At 40.3% G+C, this 26,076-nt stretch overlaps 1 protein-coding gene across 3 annotated transcripts in view; it reads left to right on the top strand.

Moving 5' to 3' along the window:
• sntg2 (syntrophin, gamma 2) overlaps positions 1-26,076 on the top strand; it is a 65,306-nt gene that overhangs the window by 22,281 nt on the left and 16,949 nt on the right. For all 3 annotated transcript variants that reach the window (XM_079573042.1, XM_079573041.1, XM_079573043.1), the window contains 5 exons: positions 834-877; positions 1,452-1,493; positions 6,428-6,515; positions 8,064-8,149; positions 18,930-19,057. In XM_079573042.1, coding sequence (XP_079429168.1) covers positions 834-877; positions 1,452-1,493; positions 6,428-6,515; positions 8,064-8,149; positions 18,930-19,057 — 388 coding nt within the window. The remainder of the gene's footprint in view (positions 1-833; positions 878-1,451; positions 1,494-6,427; positions 6,516-8,063; positions 8,150-18,929; positions 19,058-26,076) is intronic.

Raw genomic sequence — 26,076 nt, 5'->3', positions numbered from 1 at the left:
AACAAATATACATAAATGGTGGTGTTTTCTGCATGTGTCCTCTGCCATCATCTATCTTATGACCCGACTCTCTGCCCAAGAAAAGAGCCAGATCCCCTTGCAATCCCAGACGCCCCGAGGTCGGGAACCAATGAAATAGGCAACCTTTGAAATCTACTCCTTAATCATTGCACTTCCTTTAAACACGATTTCCTCCAAAACTAACCAAAGCAGATCAGCGACGTCGGTGCTCTCCAGACAACTGCTCTTCGAAGCCCTAAAAGTTAAGCTTACGACAAATACGATGAGCCCTGCACAAACATACTCTTTGAAACATGCCACGTTCCAAAACAATAAACTCATGGAGATTTCAAAATGTAATACTGTGGAGATATTGTTCACATAAAAGTATTTGGACGCTGCACTGTGTTAGATTTGTTTACTATAGTCGTGACCCAGCAGCTTACAGAGTTGTTCCCCCTTTTTTCTACTTTTTATTTTGTTTGATATCGACAGTATATTTTATTGTGTTCAATGTTTGTTCCTGTTCCTGAACTCGAACTGCGCGACTTCCTTGGGACAACCAAATATCCCTTTAATATTTAATTACCTCTCGACTACACTACGACAAATCTCAACAATTGTCCATAAATGCTGAAAATGCTGCCTTTGTCTTTGCTCTTTATTGTTCTTTCTTTTTTTACATCCTCTCTTGTGTCCTGTTTTGACCAATTCTTGTGATTGCTCAGGCAGAAAAACTGATTACCGTTTTCCACTACATCGCCGCGTGTGTCGGAAGAGCAATTATTTGGCCATGTTTTCATTAACCTCTGACATTTTCCTTTCGTCCGCAGCCGATCAGACGGGCATGCTGTTTGTGGGAGACGCGGTGTTACAGGTCAGCAATCAGATTTCAAGCGCACACTTTACACACACGCGTCCGACAGTTGCTTTTCCGGCACGCTGTAATTTCATTGTGAAAATTAGCTCATTACTTTTGTCGGGCGGGAATATTATTGTTTCATATACTCAACCGTGATGCAGCACAATTCATTTCAGATAATTGCTTCTGTTCTAATTCGGATTCAGGAAACCACTAAAGACTGATTTTGATCGCAGAGTTGTCTTAAAAAAAAAAAAAAAAAAGTCTTATTTAATGATGAAATTCGTTTAATGCGGATCTAAAAAGTTAATTTGAGTACGTCTGGCAGGGGCCCGGCTTTATTGGATCTGCTGTTTATCCAGAATATCAAGTAGATCCGCTGGACAGCTGAGCAATATTAAACATTCATATTGCGCTTATTATAATCTGAATTGCGTTTGCCTCCACCTTTGCTTCATTACAGAGTGATACTTATTTATATATCTTTTTTTTAAGATTGCATTTATTTGCATATTTATTATAACAGTGCCAGAGGGGGCTGTGTTTCAAATATTCATAGCTGTAACCAACACCCTCTCTCTCTCTTTAGGTCAATGGCATTAATGTGGAGCACTGCACTCACGAGGAAGTGGTGAGTTTACCTTTCTTTTCCAAATTGTAAACATAAAAAAGTGATATGAGTTTATCCTCTTAACCCCCACCTTAACCAAGCACATTTCCTTCAGTTATTATCCAGGCATTAGCCAGATCTAAAAGCTTCTTGAAAAAAAGCGTCAAAATAGCACAGAAAATGAGATGTAAAACGAAGATGAAGAAGCAACAAAAAAGTTATGAAAAAGCAACACGAAATGTGACAAAAAAGCAAAACAAAAACATGACATAAAAAACAACAAAGTAACAGAAACGTGATAAAAAACGTGACATAAAAAGTAGGGCTGGGATGATCCACTTTGGACACGATCCGATATGTATCATGATACTCAGGATACGTATTGTGATACAGAAAGGAATTATGTAACATGTTTACCTTAAAATGTGTAAATGTCGTGAACAAAGAACTGGCAGACCCAAAAATGCAGAAGTGAACGAACTTTTATTAGTGACAACACAACTGGATGGGGGGGGGGAATCCGGGACAGCGAGGAAGGTAAGTGGAAAGGGGGGAATCCGGGGCGGCAAGGCAGGTAAGTGGAAGGGGGATCCTGGGCGGCAGCGGAGGGGAAGTAGGTGGTTGGTGAGGAATCCAGACAGGTGCAAAGACAGAGGACGGATGGCGATGGTGGTGAAACAGGACTGGCTCCAAAAACTAAACAGGACACGAAAAAAGGGCAGGTTAGTCTCAAAAATCACAAAAAGGTACGAAAACAGTCAAAATAGCCTGAGAGGTGATCACCGCATGAGTGACGGAACAATCTGGCAAAGGAGTGGAGGTCTGGTGGCATTTTCTGTAGAGTTGATTGGATGATGAGACGCAGGTGGGAAGCACAGCAGGTAACTGATGAAGGAACCGCCCAGGAACTGACAAACAAGGTAAACACACTAGGGGAGGGGGAGAAGGAAGAAAGGGAGGAGTGGCTGGACCACAACAGTAAAAAGTCATGTGTCCAAAATTTATAAACCAAATGCCATTTAACATTTACTGATGTGTTAAGACTGAAAAGTGCATTAGCACAAAAAGTAACAAGGTGCCGTGTAATTGTTGCTGGAATGTCTCCAAACGCAAGTGTTGAAAGTTGTGCGATACCTGGTATTGCAGCACAAAGTATTGCGTTTCAAATCCGATCCGATATTTTGTCCCACCGCTGATAAAAAGCAACAAAAATGTGGCAAAATGTGACAAAAAAGCGTGAAAAATGACGCGGCAACAATGCATGGAAACACGGTTAGATCAGTTTTGTAGGTCTTAGCTTTCAAATGCGGCGTTATACTGGCCCTTTGGCTGAGCTTTTACATGTGGGTAAAGTCGAACTGGAGAAAATGTGCACCGTTAAAGTGGAGATTAAGAGTTTAATGTCCTGATTTGTAAAAGTAAAGTACGTGTCTGAGTTAATATCCACCTTCTTGTTTGGCCTCTACGAAAAGTTCCAAAATGTTGTGTATATTAGTTCAGCATTTAATACAGGATTTCAGTATTCTCTCAAATGTTCATGTTTTTGGACCGCATTCAAATTTCACAGTGAGCTGAATCTTAATCTCAAAGAATGATATCATGCATTTAATTGCTGTCACAAGTCTTGGCAGATAATTTGGCAACTGTATGTATGTCTAAAAGGGAAATACAAATGCACTTAATTGTGAATTGACTGTGCCCTAAGAAGATTGCTTAACTACTTGTGAAAGCTAGCTGTACTGTCACTAACACTACAATTGGAACTTCTTCGCTGTTATCCGACTTGAAGACAACTTTGCTTCTTTTGAATCTTTAAAAAACTCCTTTCCTTGAAGTCCCTCGAAGTTCCTAAAAAATAATTTCTTTTAACATTGTTATGCTTTTATAGAGCCGCTTTCCTCCCTCTGTGAATGTGCACAGATCAAACAAATTTACATAAAACGCAGACAAAACGGAGACAGGTGTACACAGTAAAATTGTGTGGAGGCATTCATGTTTTGTGCGATGCATCAAAGTCATGCAAAACAATGGGGCGCTCCGCAATCAGGGGGTCAGCTACTGTTTACGCTTCTCCCCGTCTGATCCCCTCCACTGTATGAAATGTGCAAAGCCTATTATTCTTTTGCGAGCGATAAACTCTAAAGCAGAGAGTCCTTTATCTACCGCCGCAGTGGAATTAAGCCTGTAATATTTCCAATCCAGCGTCTAAAAATGTCTGTCACTGCTCTCAGGTGAGTCTTTCTGTGAGAATACTTGATCACGTCCGTCAGCCGTCGGCTCCTCTCAGCCCAGACAAGCTGTTCACTGTCTTCTCTGTACCTCGACAGCATCAAGAACACACAACAAGCACTTCCTCTGCACTAACTGGCTGTAAAAACCTAGACTGCCCCGCCCAGAGACGACAGATGGGGAAGAATAGGAACGCAAAGAAGGGAGGAAAAGGGATTTGGGTTTTAGGAAGATCACCTCGAAGATTTAAAGTTTGAAAAGTTAATTTGACGGTAGATTAGTCATTTGGAAACTGACTTTGGAGAAGGAATGTGTTTAAGCCTCCTTCCTCAGTATGACAAAATAGATCATTATCAATTGCCCACCTCCGGTTTATAGTAGCTTGGAAATGAAAAGTGATCTTCAATCCAGGTACAGGTATAACTTGAGATGCACCGATCCGATACTGGTATCGGATATCGTAGCCGATATCTGAAAAAATATGCTATCCGGTATACTAAGCGCCACTGCAGATGTCGTAGCATGTTGCGTTTTTTTACTTAGAGAGGGATATTGGACATCCAATTACCGTAATTTTCGGCCACGCCAGCTATATTGGCTTAAGTGGCGCTAGCTCGCAGCTAGCTTTGCCCGTTAGCTTCTTCTTCGTGATTCCATTAGTGTGAGAATGCAAGAAAGTTGTAATTGTGGTTTTCTGGCCAGAGACACCATGGGGAGATGAAAGACCCCCAATCATCTCATTAACACCCCTCCGAAAAGTATTTTTTAAAGGTATACAAGTTACTTAGTACTGCTAAATAAAAGTGAATATGGGCATGCTGCACCTCCTCGTTTTGAAGCAGAGAATTCAATCGCTGAGTTCATATTAGCCAAATTAGCTGGTCATCTATAATATAAAACACAATCGAGAGTAGGGCGGGGCTTAAGCTCCATAAGGGCGCCGCCATGTTTATTTCCCAGAATTCCGCGGGCAGCCCCCACGTGACGGTCCCTCCGCCCGCGGGCATTGGCCAGGGGCCACCACGTGACCGTCTCACCGGCCGTGACCATTGGCCACGGGTCCATATGGGCCGCAGTGCATTGCTGTACCGCTGTCCGAGGACAACCCGCCGTCACAACAACGCAAGTGCACGAGATCTGACTGCTGTGCCTGTGTGCGAGCATCCAAACAGGGCGATGTGTGTCATCGTCACTCACCGCTAAACTGCAGCTGTAGACGCTCCGCACCGGTACAGTGACATCCTCCAAAACACATCACATCTGCGTGTCTTTGTTTAAGTCTCTCCTGCAGGCGACCGTGGCTGTGGTTAATTATAGATCCAGTGCTGCGTAATGTCAGAGGCGCAGACCAATGCGTCCAATCCTGGCCATATTCCGTCTCAAAAGCTTTGTCTTCGAAACACAGTACACGCACAATGTTGTCCAACAACTGGCCAAACACGAGCTTCAAACGCGCTGCTCCGAGTGCTTCAGCCTCCGTGTGAGGAAAACGAAAATGAAACTATAACTTAACAAGCGCATGGCCTGCACTGCTTTGCTTTTTTTTTTTTTCTTTGGTGCTGTACAGAGGTACATTTTATTATAAAGCCGCTTTGAAAGCATTGACAATTTCATTCAAAGATTAGAAATATTGTCTAATAACGATCATTAGGCTATTTCATTTCAAATCCAACGTTTTTTTTATTTTTTATTGCGCTTGCACCGTAATGCTCCAAACCCCAGGTCCTGCACCGTGAACCGAACCGTGAGAGCTGAACCCCTAATATTCCACTGTCTCTTGAATTCTATATCCTGAGTTACGTGAAAATTTCGTAGATGTAGTTGCTCATTCTGCTGGTGCTCTGGACAACGGGCTCACTCCTTTCTGCACAATACAGTGAGTAGGTAACTTTGCACGAGACTATACAGTCATTACAGCAGTTCTGGGATTGCAGAGGTTCAGAGCTTTGTCTGGTCAAAGGGTTAGGTCAGGAGTACAAATCATCAAATATAAGAAAGGAGTATGGGTGCATCAAACACTCCAATTGCAGTTTGTTTTTGTCTTTCATACATTTGTAGTGGCCATAGTTTTTGGAATGGTATGTTCTGTGGGTGCTTCCAGTAAAATGGTTGGGAACCACTGGTCTACTTAGTGCGGGTCTACAGCTATACTGAGTGACGGGTAACAGGGACTAGGGTGGACATTTCTTTGGAATAACTCATAATCGCAGAATATCACATGTGGACAGCTAGTATATTAGAATAGAAAAGTTCAGTTATTCTTGATTAATGTTTTTTAGTTTATTAATAGATAGCCTATAACTGATAACATCTTGTTTGCAATAAAATATTTTATTGATCTCACAATGGAGAAGAGGAACTACTTTTTTACTCACAGCAACAACTTTTAAGAAAGTGTCTTGGTATCGGGTAATAACGGATACTCAACCCCCAGTGTCGGTATCGGATGCAAATAAGCTGGATCGGTGCATTTTAATGGACCATTTCTGACTGGATAGAGAAAGTAATCCCTGCAGAAGTCCACGGCCTAAGCACAACTCTTTGCCGCTGCACAGTGTCATCCAGACAGAAATATAGACCCATAGACAGTGATATCCCCATTTTATTCATCATCCCTCCTCTCTATCTTGTCCTGTCTTTTACTTATACCCTGCTCGTCTGTAAGATTACATTTTTATCACACTATCTCTGTCGGCGTCTGTATCTCTGCCCCCCATCTCTGCCAGGTACATCTCCTGCGGACGGCTGGAGACGAGGTCACCATCACCGTGCGCTACCTGCGGGAAGTGCCATCGTTCCTCAAACTGCCTCTAGGTACCATTCCCACACCTTTATAACCGTGTGAAACCACTATGAAACTGCTATTTTATGTGGCACTAAAATAATATGCCACCTTTATAAGATTTCGGGGGGTGTGTGGGGAAGGGGGGGGGCTCAGGCTAAACACGTTAAAGCCGTTGGAACGGAGTGTTTATTTCGCTGTAATAAATTGCCTGCTCGCTGGCCTGGCGCGAGCAGTAATGTCACAAACACCCACAGCCTCTGGTCATGATGTACAGTAAAGCTGCTCAAACTGATGAAAAAAGAGAAAAAAAAAAGCGAGAAAAAACCTTGAATCACCCGAGCGGAGACACTAAGAGGTTAGGAACGGGGATGTGTGGGCAAGATAAAAATGGAGGGAGATAAGAGGAAGAAGAAGCCACATGCCGTGTCTGAGAGATAGATTGAATGACATTCACAATGACAAAAAGTAGGGCAGCCAACAAACTTATAAAAGTACAGTTAGAAATTTAGCAAGTTACAGTGTTGCTATTTAAAGATTGATTTCTATTTAAATGACTATGGTTTTTTGCTTCAGCTTGTGTTAGTAGAAAAAAAAGGTGTGCAATCTCAGTGATTTTGCAGTCTATTGTGTCACCTCGTAATATGAATATGAATCCTAGTGGAAAATATATTCTCACAAAGCAAAAGTTTGAGCTGAATAGCAACACAATGCAATATGAAGTTGAATAGAACACTGACAATTTAATCAAACCGATAATTACTCTGGACTTTCTTTGTACACTTTTCGCACCACACACGGAGAGGTTGTGAATGCAATTATAATTTCTGAGAATGCGAAAAAGGGTTTTAGCAATATGACAGGAAAAAAAAAAAAAAGTCAGCTTAGCAAAACTCATTACCCATTACTTCCTGTTCCATCATCTGTCCTATTTCCCCGGGGATTTTGTACCTGGACCACAGTGTGTCCCTAAAGGGCTACTCACTCTACTGAGGAGGGACACCAGATTCCAAATTGCGGTATGAAATTTCACCAATAGCGGCCAAGAACACTACACTCAAAGACAGAGAATTAGAAAGAGTGGAATTGTGTGGATATATATATAGCTTGTTTCCTGAACTCCTTCATTCTCCTAAACTCAAAGAGAAAGCCAGTCTTAACACGTTAACATTCACGGAGGTAGTTTGGCTGTGGGCTATGCTTTGTTTCTGAATAAAACAGTCGAGGTGGTGTCCGCTCTGAGCCCTTCCTTTGTTTCTGCATGGCACAGAGCGGCGCAGGGGGAGCCAGCGGCGCTTTGCTTTGCCACACTTTGCCGGAGTGCGACCGAAAGCAGAGCCAGGCTTGTGTCATATCAAAGGGCAGCATTCGTTTCCCCTGGACACACCCTGTGATCCCCACTCCAGGACAGCACTAAACATCATTAGTAATTCTTACACTTTGAAAATGGAACCACGCGCCGCACAAAATGCCCATCGTTTTGCCCATCGGTTTGAAATAAAGAGCGTGTCAGGCTTGGCATGTGCTTGGACTGAGTGGTAAACGATGACTTTGTGTAAAATAATTTTTGTTATTGTTAGGTTCGCCTGGGCCGTCCAGCAATTACAGCAGCCGCGTCTCGTCGCCGCTCTTTGACAGTGGAGTGCATTTGAATGGAACAAACGCTGTAAGTACCACCTGCCCAATAATGCACTGAATGGATCACAGGTGATGGAAGTCTTTGTAGAGATACCTACCATTTTTAGTTGGTAAAAAGGATTACTTATTTAAAGGGACTATATGGAGTTTAAAATGTTAAAATGATGTATTTTCCTCCCCCTACATGTTCCAGCCATGTCCTAATGTGTAGAATACGCCTAGACCTGTTTACCACAACTGCCTCTAATCACTCTCTAATATAGAGGTTGCAGTTACGCATAAGACCTGAGGTGGCAGTAGTGAGTATAAAAATGGCCAACTTGCATCCAGTCCCTTTAATATTAATCTTCTATTGTATGTTTTGAGTTATATTATGTGCAAACTAAAATAGCTACCTCTTACTAGAGGGTATCTAGGTGATGTCACATCATTGCGACGTGTAAACAGGCAGCAACCTCCCTCTTTCTCGATACGGCTGCATTTTTTACCTTTTTCTGCTAACTGCATTTGTGGGTTCTGTGTTCCACATTGTTATACTGGATACCTTTGTCGTCTTTGCCGTGTTTGTGTTTGTGCGCATCGGTGGAATTTTTTACTGCAGAGAGACCATAATGGCTCTGAAGAAAGCAGCTTTTCAAAAGTAAACATCTAGCTTATGAGCTAAACCCATTTAAGACCTAGAAATGTCTTCTGCTGAGACACTGAAGAGGCACCAAGAGCCCCCCACACCTGCAGCACAGTGGAGGCGTCACAAGAGGCGCTACAGGAAACAAGGAAGGGACAAACGAGGAGATATCCAGGCGAGACTCACAGCTAAGCTAGACATGCCTTCTATTGTTCTGGCTAATGGACTTTCACTGGAGAATAAACAGATTAATTGCTATGCACTCCCCAGAAGATGGTAAAAGACTGTTGTGGAGCGGAGGGAGCTGCGCAGGAGGAAGAGGAAGGAGCTGACCGGTGCAGGACACCACGCTCTGAAACAAGGACAAACCCAGGAGGCGTTGCAACCATTTCAGAGGATCAGAGGAGACTGAGGGCAGTACTCCGGCTTCCCCTACCTCCAAAAACATGCTGCTACAGTATGTTTTCAAAGATTTTAAATAGACCAGCTACTTTACATAAAGAGAATTGTATCTGATTTTTAACAGCCCTGTATGTTTAATTATTTGTTTATGCCTCATTAAACTTTCCGGCTTAACAACTGAAACGCAGAAATAAAAATAAAAAATAAAAAAATGTTGCCCAGGTCCAAGTTCCAATGTTCAGTCGAGCCTTGCGCCCCGTCGCCTTGTGCATCATCGAGCAACAGTCTCTGGGTGTATGCATGGTTGGATCTCAATGGGACCTTCTGATGCAGGGTTTGCCAACAAGTCGCTCTCAACCCTTTCCAAGTAGCTCAGCAAGTCGTTTTCTTCAATCATGTGGAAATATCATCTTGGCTACAAACTCACTAGTGTGAACTCCACTTAAGTCGTGTAATAACGTAGTCATGTAAGTAAGTATTGTTGAAGCCCAAGTAACTCTCTGCCATTTTTGTCACGTAAAAGTAGCTTATAAGTTTAAAAAGGTTGGCGACTCCTGTTTGGATGAATTGTCTATTTCCAATGCTGGATTTTCTGGGACAGCACTAACACACATCCATTATTTATGGCTTTAGTAACACCAAGGGTTTTCCTGCTGTGATTGCTCCGAATCTGCTCTGGTTTGTTTGCTTTTTGGAAGTGGACACACTCATTTGAAGGCAATCGGAACAATTCTTTTTTTTATTGGACATTTTTCTCCTCCCTCTGTTATTGCCTGAGCCCTCCCCAGGTTGCAGTTCCAGTATCATCTCTTACCACAGCCCCTGGACTTTGCCTGGTTCAAATCTTAGTGTTATTGAAAGTGAGGTAATCCTAGATGTCCTCTGCACAGAGTCCATGTGTGCCTGGTATCTGCTGCTCCACTCTAGAGCTTTAAAACAGGCTGCAGCATTAAGCTCATATCAGCCGTCTTTTCCTGCTGCTGCTGCTGCTGCTCGCTCTCAGCGGGCCCGACTGTCTACAAAGGTCAGAGGGACTTTTACACCCAGGCTTCGTTGTCTTTGGAGTGGACACATTTGCTGGCATGCTACTTGTAGGGGCGTGCAAGGGCCAGGGGGTGATGGGATCGTTCGCCAGCTCGCTTCTGCGAATGCAAAGTAATATATGTAAATCACATGTCCCCCAGGTTTTAAGCCTTTTTGCAAATGCTTTGGATTTCTTTATGTATTTTTGTATTTTGCGGGTTAGGGCTCAGCAGCTTAGCCTCCTCAGAATTTCTAATTATTTTGTAAACATGGAATAAAGTTGGTCCCCATTGATTTGGTGGTCTAGTAAGTGGCGAATGCTTTCATTTCACTCAGAGCATTATTGTATAACATCCTCTATTGTAGCGTTTTCACCTGTCATTGTTTTAAATTTGTATTACAGCTGAGCGTTTACTGATGGCTACAATCTGACGTTAAGGTTAAGGTAAAGGTATACTTTATTAATCCCCGTAGGGCAATTTATTCTCTGCATTTGACCCATCCTCAATGCCCCTGGGGCGACCTGTAGGAGCAGTGAGCTGCCAGGGTGGGCCGGTGCTCGGGGACCCATCTCCATGATGTGCAGCCAGGCTAGTGGCCAGAAACACCTGGCTGGAGGATTCACCTATTGTACATGTTTTTAGTGGTAGGGGAAACCGGAGAACCCAGAGGAAACCTACACAGACACAGGAAGAACATGCAAACTCCACACAGAAAGGCTCCGTCCCTGGTGGGAATCGAACCCGGACCTCCTAGCTGTGAACCGCTGTACTACTGTGGTGTACTACCGACGTGTCGTACTTACATGCATGAGTCCCGTGTGTGTTCATTAACACACACTGTACCAACCAAAGAAACAAACACATTTTGAGAAGCTCCCTTACTACTTTATTTGGCTGAGAAAGTTAATAGATTTTTTCTGGTGACACTAATTAAGGATCTTTTGTTGTTCAATTGGATTGGCGATTAAATTGTAATCTTGTTTTTGTATTGACAATAGTTTATCTGTCTAGACCATAATAATGAGTGAGTGTTGTATGAGGAGCACAGGGTCAGATGCAAAAACAAACAGCCTTATCTTATTAGTTGGCAGCGGTCTGGAGTTTATTGGCTTTCGGGTGAGCTGGATGTCAGAGCGGTGATGGCTGTAATTGCACTGTGGACTTTGGGGAGTTGTAGTAGCAGGAGCCGTGCGGTGTCGGAGCAGATGGTTTCGGACTGCTCCACAGAGAAATATTTCGGTCTTTGTGTGAAGTATATGCGGTGAGATCTGGTCTGGTTAGCAGCCAAACAAAGAGACGAACAGACACAAGCAGGTGTCTGTGTAAGGCTAAACCTTTAGTGTGTAAAGCATTGTTATAAAAGTTAATTACAAGCTGTGATTAAAAGTACATCAGTAGTTAGAAGGGCATTTTTGAAGATAGCCAGCAGCGCTAATTACAGATTCTGTATCCATTTCACTTCCTTAACCTCTTAACCCCCACGTGAACGCAAGACATTTTCCAGTTTGGCTTTATCCAAATCTAAAAGATTCTTGAAAAAAGCGGCAAAGTTGCAACAAATACGAGGATGAATTTGAGTAGCCAAAAAACAGTGACAAAAATGTAACAAAAAAGAGCAACAAAAAAGCTACAAAAGGTATGAAAAAAAGCCCAAAAAAAATGACAAAAAAAGACAAAAAAGGGACAAAAACACGACAAAACACATCAAAAATGTGACAAAAAAGTTAGGATCACTTTTAGAGGTCTTAGCTTTCAACTGAGACATTACAGGTTCAGGCGGGGGTAGGAGGACCATACCACCTTTGCTCTGCCCAATCCCAGATCTTTGAAGCTAAGCAGGGAAGGGCCTGGTCGGTATTTGGATGGGAGACCGTTTGGGAACACCAGGAAGCCTAGGGTGAATGTAGCGAGTGAGTGGTTGGTGGTGGTCGAAGGGGCCGATGGCACAGACTGGTTGCCTCGATTCCGTCAGTCTACACCAGGGCAGCTGTGGCTTCAACAGTAGCTTACTACCACCGAGTATGGAGTGATAGAATAATGACAACAGTGTAGAGAAACTTGGTAATACAGGCTTGTAAAGTGCCAAAGCTTTTTACAATTACATATATTTTTAAATGTATTGTATGATATTTTGTGTCAATTTTTTAACCATAGATAAGAAATGTAGCCTATTTGCTTTAGTATCAGGCCATGTAATTAATTATGACAGAAATAGTTAAAGTTTGTCTGAACATTTTATGAACCGCAATATGCAGAGAAATCTCAACTGCCAATCTTTTGGATTTTTTGGTAGGTGTGTGTTGGATTTTGGATACTGCTGTCTAATAAATATATCCAGTCCGTATCTCTTAACCATAGTTAACATGAATAATTCAGCGTAGCACAGGGGGCAGCAGGTGGCCACTTTACCCTTTCACAGATAATCTACATTTAAATTCCGAGCAGAAAATCTCGGCAAAGGAAATGTATTTCAGTGTGCACTTTGGCTTTGCGTGCTCTGCATTTCTCCCGGCAGGTCCCGCGATGGGCTGGCATTTATCTGAGCGAGCGCAGCCGAATCGACCCTGGCACACTTCTTTCGGGCTAACTACGCTTTGACTGGAGGTGACACAACAGGTCACGTGACTTCGGGGAACCTTTTCTACTTCCTGGTGCTCCAAACTTGGCTCTTTCGACAAAGTGACACAACAAAAGTATGAACCAGAAACAGCTGAAGTGCGATACGCTGTAGTGTATTTGGTTTGTTTGAATGTGAGAGCATGAGCATTTGGGCTGTGCAATGAATATTGATATCGAACTGGGATTATACTTGTAGACAAATCGGTAGTTGCCTCAGGCTTTTTCATCTACAGGTCTACTGCCAATCCTGGGGCAGTTCAACAAGTTTGGAGGAATCGAATGGATGCTTTTTTTGTGTTAAGCAATTTATGTGGTACTGAAGTGAAAAGCCTTTTATCGATTTTAAGTGTGTTTGTTTGTTTGTTGAGGCTTATTTAAAAGGTTTATTGTGTCTATGTCCAGAAACCGTATTAGTAAAATCCATATTGATTAAAAGAAAAGAAAACTGGCCTGGGTGCTGCGGATTCAAGTTCCAGTCAACCTGTGCTGTCCTACCTACATGCCCCCAAAACATTGAGTTTGATCAATACAAAGATTATTACTCTATTATTTCCGGACTATGAGTCACACTTTTTTTTCATAGTTTGGCTGGGGTGCGACTTATACTCAGGTGCGACTTATACATCAATATATATAATTTCACATGTTTGTTGTTTTCATACTGACACCCGCTAGAGGGCGCTCTAGGCTTGTGTAGCCAACCAGTATCTGCTGCTCCTGTACTGAAAATGTAAATAAATGGTAATTGAGCAGCAGACAAAATGCAATGAAGAAAACAAAAAAAGCTAATCACGAGTTCACAAATGGGTGCTTCAACAACATGCTGCCGGGAGAGGTTTGTCAATGGTTCAGTTAAGCCTCCATGCCCACGTAGTTGCCAAGGCTGGTGCGACTTATTCTCCAGGGCAACTTATATATGTTTTTTCCGTCTTCATTATGCATTGTCTTAAAAAGATGTAGCATCCAATGCCAACTAAAAATAGAATATGAATGCTGGCTTCATACAAACTGGCATGAGAACAAACAAAACCAAAAATTAGAAAGGAGCAGCGAAGCCTGGGACTCAGCGTCGTACCAGGCGGGGCACGGATTCACCAGGGAGCGCCGCACTGGTTCGAGCGTCTTTGCAGATGACAAGTGGCACTTATGAGAAACAGTGGTGTGAAAATAGCTGGACTGCAGTTAGTTTAAATTACAAGTGCCAGGGAAGATTCAGCAGGGCCATTATAAAAGTGTTGTTTTCTTGGCTCGGAGTAATTGCGTGTTGTGTCTTTTGTAGTGCAGCACAAGTACTTTAAATTGTGGTTATAATGATAGAAGACGGGCAGATAACTGAACAGAAAAGTGGGACCAGCGTAAGGTAGATATTGTATCTAATCAGCTTCTGCACGCAGGTTTATAATGAACGAGGTCACTTGGGTTTCTCAAAGGAGTTTGTCCTTGCAGTTTATGGGATAGACATAAATAGGATTGTGAAGTTATGTTGGGTGGTTTAAGCTGCCAATTATGTGTGTTGAATTGTTGTAGTGCTACAGTCTGGGAAACAGAATCTACACCTGACAAAGCTATTTCAGAGTATTTTAAACGTTGGAGTGCCAAGCTGTGACTTGGGTTAGTCCCAATTTATATTGCCAGCTCCACAATTTGGCTTTAATTTACAATGCTACTTACGTACATTTATGCATAGTCATCTATATCCATAATAGATTCTTGGCACATCACAAAACAGTTTCTGAAATAATGAACTAATCCAACTGACAGTTGTTTTTCATAGACCAATCAACACAGTGAAGTCGGTGGGTGCACTCCGGGACTTATAAATAAATCAACAATGTGTGATTTCAACTTAATTTTCATCTGGGTTTGTCAGATTACAGAGTGCAGAGTAATTTTCCTAACCTTCAGTTTTCACTCAAAATGCTTTTCATGTTTTTGTTTTGCTCACGATTAATTGACAAGTCAGGTTGGAGGCTTTTGTTGAATAAATTTGTCATTGATATGGTTCATTGTTCTGGGAAAATCAAAACAAATGTGGTCCGTATTTTTATATATACTTATACTTTCTCTTTAAGTACAGCAGACATGAACTGCTTTAGAACATGGAAGTGCTTTTACTTCATTTTGGGATTGTAGAGATTTAGAGGTGTGTGTAATCCTGTCTGACAGCCCATAGTTTTGTGTCTCCTCCTCCTCACCTGCTCCATGCTCAGCCCCTCTGTTCATTCTCTCGACCCAAGCTCTTTGTTCATGCTGACACAAGTGGAGCAGGGGATGATCATTTCTGTACAGATGAGGAAATTACGGGGGAGAGGCTGTCAGGAGGGGCGTGTAGAGGTATACCGGCTTTCTTTTCATTGTTAAATACATTGAAGGTTGTTAAGTTCAGATAACTTTATTGTCAATTCTACCACATGTAAAGCACATGCAGTGAATCGAGATTACACGACTGTCAAACCATCGCTCAAAGAGAGGGATTTAGTAGAGTGATTTTGTATGATGAGGTTAGTTCAAAATGTCATTGAGCTGGTCATTTTTAGGGGTGAGCTGATCATTCTGCATCCATATATTTATATAACACTTTTATGAGTTGTTTGTGTAATACATGAGAAAGTCATTTGTGATTTGTGACTATATTTGGACATAGAAAGTTGTGCTTACTTCACTACCTTGTGTTTTTCATAATATAAATGACTAAATGAGCATATTAAAGCAGTGCTAAGTAACTTGTTTACCTTAATAAATCCTTTCCGTAGTCCCTCTGGGGGCAATACAAGTGTTAATGGATGATTTGGGAAGTCTTTCATCTCCCCCTGGTGTCTATGGCCAGAAAACCACAATTACAACTTCGCTGCCTCCGGGTCGGAGTCATCAATACACACTAATGGAATCGCGAAGAAGAAGCTAGCAGGCTAACGGGCAAAGCCAACTGTGGGCTGGCTCCACTTAAACCGTATTTACAGCCAAGTTTGAGTGAAAAAAATTATCTTCATGAGTAATTGGATGTACAATATCCCTCCCTCCCTTTGTCCTTTCTGTCCGCGTAGAATTTACTCTCACGGACAATTAATGAGTAACAAAAAGCCACATGCTACAACACTTGCAGTGGCGCTTATGGCCTCTAGGGGCATGAGTTACTGAGTACTGCTTTAAGTATCAGTCTCAGATTTCTGTATTGTGATCACATTGCATCAAATCAATACAATATGATGTATGTGTGATCAAGCTGGCAATTTACATCATATAGGTTTAGAATGAATTACTAAGTTTAATCATTTTGTCATATTGTTCTTGCCCACTGTAGAATTCAGGATGCTCTGTGTAGCTTTGTTTCACTTGATCATGTCAACAGAGCGCCCAGCCATATGCTGTGTTTTATTGAAAAACCAGAGGGAAAATGTGTTGTAGCTCTGTTGTTTCACTACTGTTCTCTTTTTGATTTCTACTTACATTATTTGTGAGTTTGCAGTCACACCTTCCTCAAGCATATGCTTTGTGAGCTCTGGAGAGAATAACGGTGCGTCGTTTTCTCAGTGTCTTAGCAAAAGCATGACATTTTACAGTTCATCTTTCTTTTCTTTGATTCTCATCCTCTTCCCGAGCTTGTACCTCATTAGATAACGTATCTGTTTGTTATTATGTACAGCGGGTGATTAGCTCTTAAACGTGCCGCTCCTTCAGGACTTTCCCGCACAACATATTGAGATGAATGTGCTTTTGGGCAAACAATTTATCACACATCGGCAGCAAACAGCGATAAAATTCAGAAAACTTCACACAGACACTCCCGCTGTGTCGGCTAATGGAGAAACGTCTATACAGATAAAGGCGTTTGACTATGCCTTCAATATCATATCTGTACATCAAAAAGAAAGTGTTTTGTATTTTTTAATCAAAGGCTCAATTGTGTCTGACAAATATCCTCATTTTTAGTATCCGTAAAGTTGTCTACGTGGAAGGCGACGGCCCAAAGTGACCCTGTTGAGAACCGCTGGCCAAGCGGATTAGGCTGCAACACATGTACAGTATTCTGCACATCGCTCCAGCTCCAATGATTTGCTGAATGACTCGCCCGCTCCTCTTTACCCCCTTTCACGCTGCTCTGTGTTAGTTTTGCTAATATCAAAGCAGCTAAAAGATGTAATTGTGACATTGTCCTGGCCTGTGTTACGTGAAGTTTCTGCTCTCCATTCCACGCGTCCACTAAAGAAATCCTTGTTTTTTTTTGTCTTTTGGTGTGTGTGTTTTTTTTTTTGCTGAACTCCTCTCCCCTCGACCGGACTTCGCCTGCTCTGCCAGTTCTCTCTTCTCTCAGGAGGAGCCGCAGTAATAGAATTCAGCTCGTGGAAAACATTTTAGGCTGCCCTGGATTAAACTTCCCCGAAAGTGAATTCAATTTGTTTTGTGGTAAGCTGTATTGACATTTTCTGTCATTGTGAAGACCACTTAGTCCTTTTAAATTGTGTCCTTGCTGTTACTTTGTCACCAATCCATCACACTGCTTTAAAGCTTTTAGCCCATTGTTATCAATAGGGTCCACATTGGAGTGCAATGCGCCACCGCTGCTGCTACACACACCTCTGCTCAAATAAGTAAAAGGCTGTAGTGCTGTGGTCTAAGCATTTCGTGGCTGCTCTGGGTTCGAGTCCTGCCCGGCTCGTTGCTCGTCTAGGGAAAATTCTGGCCAGCCGAATGACAAAAAAGTGAAAAAAAAGACAAAAATGATCAACCCTTTACAAAAGCTGACGATGATGTTGTTGATGAGGATTAAAAGAAAATAATTCTATTTTTTTTTTTTTTACAGTACAAGCCATGCCACAATCAACGCGTTTTGACCTTTTTACATAATAATAAATGCACATTATTCAGCGAAGTTTAGTCAAAAGGACTCAGAGAGACCGCAAGCGTGATTGTGAGCCATCAGGATAAACAGCATTATGTATTTACAGATAGTTTCAAATGCGCTCCTCTGATCCTGTCATTAGCCAGAGGGTAGAACGCTGTTTTGCTTTTATTTTAGCGATGGGCCAATTTGAGTCCATTTTCAGAAACCCACTTGAGTGTGTGAAGAGGACGTTTTGCTTGTTTATGAACCAGCACTCAGAAAAGAAAATGTTTTTGCACCGCTTTACTGCAATTTATTCAATTCATTATAAGGTGTGTGCATTATCATTTTTTTTCTTTTTTAATCTATTTTTTACCAATCCTGTTAAAGAAGTGTTTACAGTTCACCTAGCTGGATGTAACAGGTGACCATTTTGAACAAATTGAGCATTACTGAAAGGGAAGAACATTTCCGTCTTGAATAGTCATGTCCACCCATATCGATTTAGTGGACTCATCATCCTGTATATGAGAATTCCTGCTTGAAACCATCATTTTTAGAGAAGAAAATTCCATTAGCAATAAGTATTACTTATACCGTGTTGGTTTACACTTGATTAAACTGCACTTGACTGAAAGTGTTGCATTATTGATTGACTGCGGAATCTTTTCACAGTCAATAATTGGTTTTCATGCGATTTATTATTATATCTTTTTTTTTTTCATTTTGTTTGCAGCTTTCACAGCTTTCATGCTTTCTGAAATTTCTGCAGATTATATATCAAAACGTTCCGCATATTTGGGAAGTTATTGCTTTTACTTTTGGAACATCTGCAATTTTTTTTTTTGCAATCGACCGGAATACCGCACATTTTTCCCATTTACTTATAATGGGGTAAATTCATGGTTTTCAGCATTTTTTCCCGCATTTTATGCAATTTATGAAATTTCTGCATGTTCAACTTCCGCAACTTGTCAGTTTCCAGAAAAAGATACACCTTCTGCTGTTTTCTGTTTTTCTTCTACGGGATAGGGAATTTTTCCCATTCGTGTGTATGTAGAATCTGGCCTATTAGTGTGTATGGGGAATATGGCCCATTCATTTTAATAGGATTTCAGGGACTCCAGGTCTTTCAGTCATTTCTGCAGCTGGTGCAATTTCGTCACTTCAGCAACAGTTTGACCAGTTTATGGAATTTAAAAAGTGTATGCACAATATAACAATTTATGCAAAGTTATCCTTAATAACCTGTAGGCTGCTGCGGGAGGCTTCCTCTTGAAAAATAAACTGATTGCTTTCTGTTCTTTGACACCAGGCCCCCTCGCCCCCGTCGCCCTCAGCTAATGAGCCCCTGAAGTACGAAAAGCGCTGGCTGGATGACGTCTGCCTGCCCCTGCTGATGGCTCGCGTCTCCAGATACAAAGCAGGCGCGGACAAATTAAGGTAAGGGCTCATCCAGGGACGATAAGATACAACCCTGAGGTGCACAGACCAGCCCACACACTTGTTGGGCATACGCAAAAAGCACTTTCAGTTTAATGCCAATATCTATGCACGGACATAACGTGAACTAACGGCAAAGGTTACGGAGGGAGAGAGCAGTGGCAGGAACACAACTCGAAACTTGTAAATGTCTTTGATTATTATGCCAACCCTGTTTCTATGGAAAGGCCCATTCATTCAGAGTGCTCTATTTTCAAACCAAGAAGCACAATATTACCTCAAGTGTTTGCCGAATAAAATAAATAATTGTAATAACCGTGATATACTGTATATTAAGTCATTTTAATATGTGTTGTACTTATAATAAACAGCTATGCTCTGCATTCTTTGGGATCATCTCTGCCATCTGCTTCTTGGAAAATGATGCGTGAGTTTGAATTATATGGAGATTTTTAGCTTTACTTTTCTATGACAGGAATTCAGCAGTGATGTGATATGAGTTTAATAAACATGTCCTTGCCATTCTGACCACTCATATAGTCCATCTCTAACATTTAACAAATACAAAACAAGTGGTGGCCGAGTGGTTAGTGCTCGTGCCTCACTGGAAGAATATATCGCAGCAAAATTTGGAGAATCTGGACACGGGATGGATTAAATGCAGAGAAGTTTCCCTATGGGCTAAATAAGTCCCTTACTGCTAAGATCAACTATACTTACTAACTAGAAAATTTTGCAATTGCTGCGCAATTGCGATTGACTGCGGAATCCTAGGCTACTAATGCAGAAATTGCAAAAATTGCATAAAAATTGTGAAAAAATTCATAATTGCATAAGAGTGTAAGAGAGTGCGTTTATCGTGAAAATCTTCATTTAGTTGCATAATACTGCTTTACATGTGAAAATCCCTATTAAGTTGCATAATACTGCTTTATATGTGAAAATCCCTATTAAGTTGCATTATACTGCTTTATATGTGAAAATCCCTAATAAGTTGCATTATACTGCTTTACATGTGAAAATCCCTAATAAGTTGCATTATAGTGCTTTATATGCGAAAATCCCTATTAAGTTGCATTATAGTGCTTTTATTGTGAAAATCCCTATTAAGTTGCATTATAGTGCTTTACATGTGAAAATCCCTATTAAGTTGCATTATTGCTTTACATGTGAAAATCCCTATTAAGTTGCATTATAGTGCTTTTATTGTGAAAATCCCTATTAAGTTGCATTATAGTGCTTTACATGTGAAAATCCCTATTAAGTTGCATAATACTGCTTTACATGTGAAAATCCCTAGTAAGTTGCATTATAGTGCTTTATATGCGAAAATCCCTATTAAGTTGCATTATAGTGCTTTTATTGTGAAAATCCCTATTAAGTTGCATTATAGTGCTTTACATGTGAAAATCCCTATTAAGTTGCATTATAGTGCTTTTATTGTGAAAATCCCTATTAAGTTGCATTATAGTGCTTTACATGCGAAAATCCCTATTAAGTTGCATTATAGTGCTTTTATTGTGAAAATCCCTATTAAGTTGCATTATAGTGCTTTACATGTGAAAATCCCTATTAAGTTGCATTATACTGCTTTACATGTGAAAATCCCTATTAAGTTGCATTATAGTGCTTTATATGCGAAAATCCCTATTAAGTTGCACTATAGTGCTTTTATTGTGAAAATCCCTATTAAGTTGCATTATAGTGCTTTACATGTGAAAATCCCTATTAAGTTGCATTATAGTGCTTTACATGTGAAAATCCCTATTAAGTTGCATTATAGTGCTTTATATGTGAAAATCCCTATTAAGTTGCATTATAGTGCTTTATATGCGAAAATCCCTATTAAGTTGCATTATAGTGCTTTTATTGTGAAAATCCCTATTAAGTTGCATTATAGTGCTTTACATGTGAAAATCCCTATTAAGTTGCATTATAGTGCTTTATATGTGAAAATCCCTATTAAGTTGCATTATAGTGCTTTACATGCGAAAATCCCTATTAAGTTGCATTATAGTGCTTTACATGTGAAAATCCCTATTAAGTTGCATTATAGTGCTTTTATTGTGAAAATCCCTATTAAGTTGCATTATAGTGCTTTATATGTGAAAATCCCTATTTAGTTGCATTATAGTGCTTTATATGTGAAAATCCCTATTAAGTTGCATTATACTGCTTTGTATGTGAAAATCCCTATTAAGTTGCATTATAGTGCTTTACATGTGAAAATCCCTATTAAGTTGCATTATAGTGCTTTACATGTGAAAATCCCTATTAAGTTGCATTATAGTGCTTTTATTGTGAAAATCCCTATTAAGTTGCATTATAGTGCTTTATATGTGAAAATCCCTATTTAGTTGCATTATAGTGCTTTATATGTGAAAATCCCTATTAAGTTGCATTATAGTGTTTTTATTGTGAAAATCCCTATTAAGTTGCATTATAGTGCTTTTATTGTGAAAATCCCTATTAAGTTGCATTATAGTGCTTTATATGCGAAAATCCCAATTAAGTTGCATTATAGTGCTTTTATTGTGAAAATCCCTATTAAGTTGCATTATAGTGCTTTTATAGTGAAAATCCCAATTAAGTTGCATTATAGTGCTTTTATTGTGAAAATCCCTATTTAGTTGCATTATAGTGCTTTACATGTGAAAATCCCTATTAAGTTGCATTATAGTGCTTTATATGCGAAAATCCCAATTAAGTTGCATTATAGTGCTTTTATTGTGAAAATCCCTATTAAGTTGCATTATAGTGCTTTTATTGTGAAAATCCCTATTTAGTTGCATAATTGTGTTGTAATTGCAAAAATCCCTATTTTGTTGCAGAAACTGTAAAAACTGTTGAAATTGCAGAAACTTGACATTGTATAAGGTCTTAACATTGTATAAACTGTTTAAATCACTCACAGACTTCACTGTATCAGAAATCCTATTAAAATGAATGGGCAGAATTCCCCATACAAATCAATGGCAGAATTCCCAAGCCCGTAGAAAAAAACACGAAAACTGTAGAACTCTAATTTTTTCAGAAAACTGACAAGTTGTGGAAGCTGAACAAGCACAAACTGCAGAAATTGCTGAAACTGTGGAAAAAACTGCAGAATCTGTGAATTTGCGGGAGCCCCATTATAACTAATAGGAAAAATCGGCCGAATATCGGCCGATTGCGGAAAAACCGGAAGTTGCAGAATTCCCAAAAGTAATAGCAGGATTCTCTCCAACATGCTGAACGTTTTGATGTATAACTTGTGGAAATCGCTGAAATTGTGAAAGTTGTGAAAGCTGCAGAAAATTTGGAAAAAAATACTATAATAATAATAAAGAACGTGAAAACCGGAAGGATTCCGCAGTCAATCAATTACTCCATGTTGCTTGATGGACATGCCAATTAACTGTATTTTGTTGCTTTTGAACATGGCTCCTCTCGACCTACCCTATCTCTGTACCACATTATAAGTAAACCAAACACAAGGGTGTCAAACTTTGTGAAAAGATGCAGGTGAAACTGTTTTTCGTGTTGCAAGTGATATAGTCCATCTTGAAACGGTAAAATTAAGTTGTCTCATTTTTTATTTTGTCTGGCTCAATACAGTTTGTTCAGATTAATTCAAGCTGGTGTGACATCTGTTAAAAACACAGACTTTTTTGGCATTCATGCCGCAGAGCCAGAGTGGTGACGCACGGGTGAAGATTCACATGTGAAGATGTGCGTGTGTTGAATTGGAGACTTATTGGATGAAACTGGGGGGGTCAGCCATCTTTTTTTTTTAACAAGTTCTTGGGTTTTTTTAGAATTTAATTTTTCTATTGATATTTCAATGCAGATTCTCATTGATATCTTAAATAACTGCTAAATGTGAGTGCAGTATCGATGTAGTTGCAGTGGTCACAGTGAAATTAATGAGCCGGGGCCGTATCAGAACTTTGCAGTTGAGTCTCCGAGGCTCCCTTAGGCAAAAAAAAAAAAAACCTGTTGATATCTAATCCAAATAGACTTCTATGACTTAGTCCAGCACCCAAACGCACAATCAATGAAGGGCTGATGGGGGTAATGGAGGGCACTGGACTCTTTATTTAGTCGATAGGCCTTATTAATTGCATGTATTACAGTAAATATCATAATGATGAACTTTGTTGCTCAGTGTCAAGTGGTCAGCACAAGACACATTCACTTTTCTAATATTATTCTAGTTGATAAAAAAAAAAAATAGACACACAACTGTGGGTCTCTCAGCTGGTCAAATCATGAACCACTTTGCACAGAATCAAGGCTATTTTTCGAAATGATTGTACAAGATGTGCACAGTGATGGAGTGGTGAGCACATCTGCCACTGAGTGACACTTGAGATTTTCCCCCTGTATTTTTCACCCAATTCACCCATAATTGGAAAAGATAAATCAGAATTGCCATTTTGTCTTTGAGTGGAAAGAACGGTCTTTCTCAAGCATGTCTACGTCATAAATTCAAAGAATAAATAAAAAAATTGCTGGACGTCTGCCTTTTTTAAAAAATATATCCAGCTTCTTTTTTATTTCAAACTCAAGCAATGACAAGCATGCAGACAAATTTAGGATGTAATTACAGGTTTCACACACAGGGCTTGACACCTTTCCACATTCTAATTATGATTAATTGCTTTATTGGCCTTTCACATTTGACAAAAATCAAGTCATTGTTTTTTCTATCTTATACACGTGTTGTGCACCATTGGCCTCAAGTGTAATGCAACATTGATATTCATTCACCCTGACTAACTCCTCACTACACGTAATATTCCGCTGTGCAGTTTTCCCTCTCCAGATCTCCAACCTGGTCTGTTTGATTCTAGTGATTTCAAGTCACGAGTCCGGTCTTTTGCTCCGGTTCAACAGTTGCCGTTCCGTGGCTAAACATCATTAGTGCCCGGGTGTAATTGAAGTCTACATTTAGAGCTTCCTGTCAGTCCAGAGATGACTCACCCCTCTCCCATAGTTCTCCCAAAGACATGCTTTCAGTGGCGGGAATATAATGTTTGACTTTGTAAAACAAAACAAAAAAATATGACTGAACGACTTGGAGAATGCACTTCAGATTAGCTATAGGTTGAAAGAGAGGAAATATTTGGTTGATTGCAGACAACATCATACAACCCTGAGGAATTGCACCATTGAATGCTGAAATGTACAGCCACCCTTGCACAATTACTTAGTGCCACCATAATTTAAACGTCTGGACACGCCCCTATGACCATTCAAAGTGTGATTTTGATTCTATTGCAGTCAGTCGTGCTATCCTGGTCAAAGAAAACCTTTTTCCAACATGTACACTCCAACTGCAAAGTGGCCCTTCATTGTGAAACCGCACATTGTTTTTCATCTGAAAGTGAAAACAGAGTGAGAACGAGGCCACCTGAATCTGTGCAGGCTGCAGCAGTTTGTGAAGTGCCAGAGCTGGTCTAACAGTTCGACGGACTTTCACCGAATAGTTCAACCTGTCATATCAGATGGTTTGGGAGAAAGGACTGCCAACCTGCACTTTTCAGTGATAAAGTGTAGTCTACTGTTGATCAAAAATGACACGGGCATCTTCGATAAACATGATGCCAGATCTTAATAGACGTAAATGAGAAAGTGTAATAGAGTAGTTTTAGAATTACTCATCTTGGAGTGGGCATTTTTTAAACGACGCTATAATCTGATTTGTATGGCGGCAATAATTAAATAATAACAATAATAAATGGTAAAATACAAGAAGGTAGAAGGTTTGAGTCCCGGGTCTGTGTGTTTTTGCATGTTCTTCCCATGTCCGGGTGTGTTTTCTCGACCTAAAACATGCATATTTAATCGATCCAGGACGGGGATTAAAAGCCACTGCACTGTGGCTATTGCAGTGTCACGGATGGAGGACAAATGTTGCCCATAACAGGACAATGAAGTGCCACCTTACTTTACCTGATATGTACCAGTTGTACTAGTTGTAATACTGTAGTAGTTGTCAGACATTCAAAGCCTTTGTATTGCATTTGAGGCACCTAAGTTGGGCTGTGCAATTAATCGATATTCGATTACGATTTCGATTATTACACTAAACGATTACAAAATTAGCATAATGGTTTGTTTGTTTGTTTGTTTTTATTTTATTTTTTACTTTATTTTTTTATTTTTCCTTTTTTTTCTGGCAAAGCAGACTTGCATTATTTCATGGCGCTGGGATTATTTTCCCTTCACATTTCACGTGCCATGGCTCATTCTTTTGCCTGACATAAAAACAAACAGTGCTGTGTGATGATGTCATCATTACTTGCGCAGGTGTGAGGGCTGGCCAGCAGGGGGCAGGTGTGAAACAGAGACCTCTCCTTAATCGAGGCATACATGAAATCATTTGTACTTTTATGACTGCTCAGAAAACAGAAAATATTCAGCGTCGTTTTTTTTTTAATTGATAAATATATACATAAAATAAATACTTTTTTTTAAAGGCAACAAATAATCGTTTGAATAATCGTGATTTCAATTACGACAACAATAATCGTGATTATTATTTTTTCAATAATCGAGCAGCCCTACACCTAAGTTAGAAATGTAAGGTATAATGCTACTAGCACAAAGTACCATTCCTTTTACCCAAGTAACAACTTTCATTCCTGTGGGTTCAAAGTTCAACTCTTATCTGTGCATTTTAAATTCAAAGCCAACATGTTTCTCCTATTCATTTAATTGCAAGTGCCCCACTGCTCCTCCACCATTGCATGCTTCGCTAATTGCTAAAACTGCGCCACATTTTTTGCACTCATTACTATTCACATTAGCAGCTGCGTACACCTCTCCAGGTCTCCTCGTTCCTCTGTGAGGCTTCCATGTACGTGTCTGCATGCTGTCTGATCATACATCTCCCCTGTCAGTCCTGCCTGGTCAGCAGACATCATTCGGCGCACCTTTGCTTTGCGGATACAGTGCATATGTATAAAACATTTACCCTCCCTGTAGAATTTCCCATGATGCTCTGGGGATGTCTGTCCAATCTCTCTGAAGGT

The sequence above is a fragment of the Gobius niger genome (genome assembly GCF_951799975.1).
Source record: "Gobius niger genome assembly, chromosome: 16".
Classification (NCBI taxonomy): domain Eukaryota; kingdom Metazoa; phylum Chordata; class Actinopteri; order Gobiiformes; family Gobiidae; genus Gobius; species Gobius niger.
Note: the sequence above shows the minus strand (reverse complement) of the source record. Positions and strands in the feature narration are given on the sequence as shown.